Source organism: Epinephelus moara, chromosome 17, assembly GCF_006386435.1.
Source record: "Epinephelus moara isolate mb chromosome 17, YSFRI_EMoa_1.0, whole genome shotgun sequence".
In the NCBI taxonomy this organism is placed as follows: domain Eukaryota; kingdom Metazoa; phylum Chordata; class Actinopteri; order Perciformes; family Serranidae; genus Epinephelus; species Epinephelus moara.
Genome location: NC_065522.1, coordinates 33826852 through 33831283, shown reverse-complemented (window position 1 = coordinate 33831283; position 4432 = coordinate 33826852). Strand labels below are relative to the sequence as shown.

Below are 4432 nucleotides of genomic sequence, written 5' to 3'. Positions count from 1 at the left end.
ATCATGAAGGGTCTTTTGAACCATTCTTCGTCTGACCCTTCGCCCAGAACCAATCTGCCATGGGAAACCCTACCAGGGGCAAAATGCCCCCGACAGCATAGCTCCTACGGTCATTAGGGCACTCAAACTTTTTGCATTTTTTTTTTTTGTAATATATTCTGGGACACAGAAAACAGAAGGTATAACAGGAGATGTAACAGAAGGTATAACAGGAGATGTAACAGAAGGTGTAACAGAAGGTATAACGGGGGGTAACAGGAGGTGTAGCAAGAGTTGTAACAGCAGGAGGAGGAGGTGAAGTAGCAGGTGTAAAAGGAGGTGTAACAGAGGGTATAACAGGGGGTGTAACAGGAGGTGTAGTGGCAGGTGGAACAGGAGGTGAGACAGAAGGTGTAACAGAAGGTATAACATGAGGTGTAACAGGAGGTGTAACAAGAGGTGTAACGGGGGTGTAGCAGAAGATTTAACAGGAGGTATAACAGGAGGTGTAACAGGAGATGTAGCAGCAGGTGTAACGGGAGGTGTAGCAAGAGGTGCAACAGAATTATAACATGATGTGTGAAAAGGGGGGTGTAACAGAAGGTATAACAGGAGGTGTAACAGAATGTTTAACAGGAGGTGTAACGGGGTGTAACAGAAGGTGTAACAGGAGGTGTAACAGAAGATGTAATAGGGGGTGTAGAGGGAGGTGTAGCAGCAGGTGTAACAGGAGGTGTACGGGGAGGAGTAGCAGGAGGTGTTACAGGAGGTATAGCAGGAGGTGTAACAGGAGGTGTAACAGCAGGTGTAACAGGAGGTATAACAGGAGGCGTAGCAACAGGTTTAACAGCATGTGTAACAGGAGGTGTAGCAGCAGGTCTAACAGCATGTGTAACAAGAGGTGTAGCAGGAGGTATAACAGCAAGTGTAACAGCAGGTATAACAGGAGGTGTAGCAGGAGGTGTAGCAGCAGGTGTAACAGAAGATGTAGCTGGAGGTGTAGCAGCAGGTGTAACAGAAGGTGTAGCTGGAGGTGTAGCAGCAGGTGTAACAGAAGGTGTAGCTAGAGGTGTAGCAGCAGTAGACTGACCTGTACCAGCTGCAGCAGGTACTGTGACAGCTTGTCGTCGGTCAGATTCTGAACCAGGCAGCGCAGAGCGAATTCTCTGACCATCGGATCAGGAAAGTTACAGTCCAACAACTCCAGAGCTGATTCAGGCTCCATCAGAGGCCACTCCTTCAACAGGCAGTACATCTGAGGAGGGGCAGTAGGAGGAGCAAGAGCAGGAGGAGCAGGAGCAGGAGGAGGAGGAGTAGCAGGAGGAGGAGGAGCAGAAGGAGCAGGAGGACAAAGACAGGTAACTGATGAGACAAACTGAGACACAGTGAGACACCATCCTTACCGAAGAGTGTTTTGTACCTGGGACACTTCGTCTCTTGAGTTCCATTTGACGGACAGAAGCAGCTTAGGAAGAGACTCAGGGATGTTTACACAGTAATGTCTGCAGAGAGAGAGACAGGGACACACAGAGACACAGACAGAGACAATAAGACAGACAGGGACAAAGACGGACACAGTTAAAGACAGGTAGAGACACAGAGACAGGTGTAGACAGGAAGGAAGACACAAAGTCACAGACAGGTAGAGAAAGTCAAAGGGAAAGACAAAGGTAGAGTGAGCTAGAAAAAAGCCCTGCCCCTCACTGGTGTCTCCAGAGGAAGCCCCGCCCTCACCTGTGTCTCCAGAGGAAGCCCCGCCCTCACTTGTTTCTCCAGAGGAAGCCCCGCCCTCACCTGTGTCTCCAGAGGAAGTCCTTCTCCTGCTCTGAGAGCTCGTACAGAGGATCTTTGGAGCAGAGACAACGAAGCTGTTCTGCATCACCTGCTGATACACTGCTGTCACAGGCCAGACGACTGCTCTGAGATACAGAAACAGGAACGGACAGGGAGGGACAGGGAGAGAAAGGGATGGACAGAGAGAGACGGAGAGACATGGAGTGGACAGGGAGAGAAAGGGATGGACAGAGAGAGATGGAGAGACATCGAGGGACAGAGGGACAGACATGTAGAGACAGGGACACAGGGAGAGGGACATAGTTGTATATATGTACATGTTACCAGTCCTTGGCAGTAGTTGTGTATATGTTTATGTTACCTGTCCTCTGCAGTAGTTGTATATATGTTTATGTTACCTGTCCTTGGCAGTAGTTGTATATATGTTTATGTTACCTGTCCTTACCAGTCCTTGGCAGTAGTTGTAGCCCAGCTCTCGGCTGATGGTCCAGTTGGCGTGTTCTTCTATCTGCTGCTCATCTGGAAACACGACAGTCTGATTGAACCAGGAGAACTCCAGCTCCACACAAGGCGTCTCCTACAGAAGACAATCAATCAATCAATCAGCTGAATTAATTATATGTCCTCACTGTGATGGACAGGTGGAGAGACAGATCAACAGAGGTGTTGTGTACCTTGTTCGGATTTGAACCGGCGACTCCGATAGGATTCAGGAGGTCCTCGAGCCCGTGAGGGACTGGCCAAAGACTGAGAGCCACTTTACCAGAAACCAGAACGTCTGTGTAGTCAAAGAGGTTGACGTTCCCCCAGGCCAGAGGACAGTGCTCCTGACGGACAGAGAGACCGACGGACGGACAGACAGACAGGTTAATTCAGCCATTCCTTCATTAATTCTTTCGATTACTCATGTGTCCCTGTCTCCTTCCGGTCTCACCTCCTTGGCTCCTTTCCTTCCCTTCACAGAACAGATAGACAGACAGAGTCTGGCTGAGCGAGGGAGGTCAGCCAGGTAGATGTCATACGCCAACCACTCGTTCCACCTGGAAATAAGGAGAGACAGGTGAGATGGACAGGTGAGACAGACAGAGGAAAAGAGAGGCGGTAAAAGGTGTGTATACAGTGAGTGTGTGTTACCTGGGGTTGGAGCAGGGGACTCTCTGAGTGTTGACGTTGTCACAGAGCGGCTCTCCACCGTGATAGATACCTGTTCTCACATAGATCTATAAACAAACACACAAATATTTCAACCTTTACACACTGTGACTCACTGATGTCAAACTGATGTCAGGTCTGTACATTAGGGACAGTCCAAGGGGACAGGAGGACAGACGACACAACCACAGAGACACAAAACAATCCCAGTGAGACACAAAACAACCACAGAGACACAAAACAACCATTTTTTTCCGGTTCCGGTAGCATGCCGTGACACACTTGGCTGCTTCTCTCCTTGTCCCGCACTATTTAGTTATTTAATTTCTGCCTGATGGAGTTTTGTTGAACAATCTTTTAGGCCTACTCTGGGACACTATTTTATTTCCACAGAATACTATAGATTGGTAACGTTTTTCTCCTAATCTTAAACGCTGGTTTTCTGTTTGGAAAGAATGAGAAGCGAGGCCACCTGATTGCTTTCACCTGTTCTCCATAACGAGCATCACCTGTTTGACATGGCTCAAGGTACGCGTGGAAGTAAAACATTTACTGCCGAGATGGCCTCTACAATGAGAGAAATAATTTGAGAGAAGATTATTACTGCTTTGGACACAAAGTTTCAACCAGTAAATCAATGCTTGGAAGAGCTCAAGACCCAGCTGGCTCTCTGCAACAAAAAAATTACCAGCTTGGAGCAGGCTGCTGTTGATACTGATATCCGAATCTCTGAGCTGGAACAGGACAATTTTGAGATAAGGGAATAATGCAAGCACCCAAGACAGAAGGTCGACCAACTTGAGAATCACAGCTGAAAATTTAACATAAGAATTTTTGGCCTTCCTGGAGGTGCTCAGTCTGGTAACCCTACTACTTTTACAACTAAAGTTTTATATGAACTGTTCGGGGAAGAGTCCATTGGGCCCGCTCCGCTGATCAGTATAGCGCACCGCACTGGACCTGCCAGGAAGGACTCCCGATGCATGATCGCAAGGCTGTACAGCTTTGAGGTCAAAAGGAAGATTATTCGTCTGGCAGCAGAATCAAGTACTTTAATTCATAACGGGAGAAGGATCAGCATTTACCCAGATCTCAGTGCTGAAACCATGAAGCAGAGAGCAACTTTCAATCAAGTCAGATCGGAGCTGCGGAGGCTTAATTTGAGATCTGGATTTATTCACCCTGCCACTCTCATCTTGACCTTCTGTGATGTGACAATTTTTCCACTGTGAAGGCTGCGCAAGACTTCTTCGCTCAACACATACGTCGTGGAGATGAGGGTGGCGCTCCTTCCACTAATAGCTGATTGATTTATTGTTTCATTTTTTCATTCATTCATTCAAAGCTCTAAATGGTCAAGCTCCATCATATCTTAGAGAGCTCATAGTGCCATATTGCTAGACTGGCAATACCTGACGTGCTGACGTATTGCGGTAAGCGAGTTGTGTCATTTCCGGTGTTTCTGTGACAGCGTCTCTGTACTGCTCTGGTGAATTCTGCTAGCCTG

At 47.8% G+C, this 4432-nt stretch overlaps 1 protein-coding gene across 1 annotated transcript in view; it reads right to left on the bottom strand.

The window, feature by feature from the left end:
* The window catches only part of LOC126403898 (phosphatidylinositol 4,5-bisphosphate 3-kinase catalytic subunit alpha isoform-like), a 102493-nt gene extending 98583 nt beyond the window's left edge, over nt 1-3910 (bottom strand). Inside the window, exons 1-9 of the mRNA XM_050066718.1 lie at nt 3876-3910; nt 3614-3659; nt 2908-2993; nt 2708-2813; nt 2448-2600; nt 2219-2350; nt 1774-1898; nt 1400-1481; nt 1070-1234 (exon numbers count right to left, since the gene is read on the bottom strand). Coding sequence (XP_049922675.1) covers nt 1070-1234; nt 1400-1481; nt 1774-1898; nt 2219-2350; nt 2448-2600; nt 2708-2813; nt 2908-2993; nt 3614-3659; nt 3876-3910 — 930 coding nt within the window. The remainder of the gene's footprint in view (nt 1-1069; nt 1235-1399; nt 1482-1773; nt 1899-2218; nt 2351-2447; nt 2601-2707; nt 2814-2907; nt 2994-3613; nt 3660-3875) is intronic.
* Between the last annotated feature and the right edge of the window lie 522 nt (nt 3911-4432).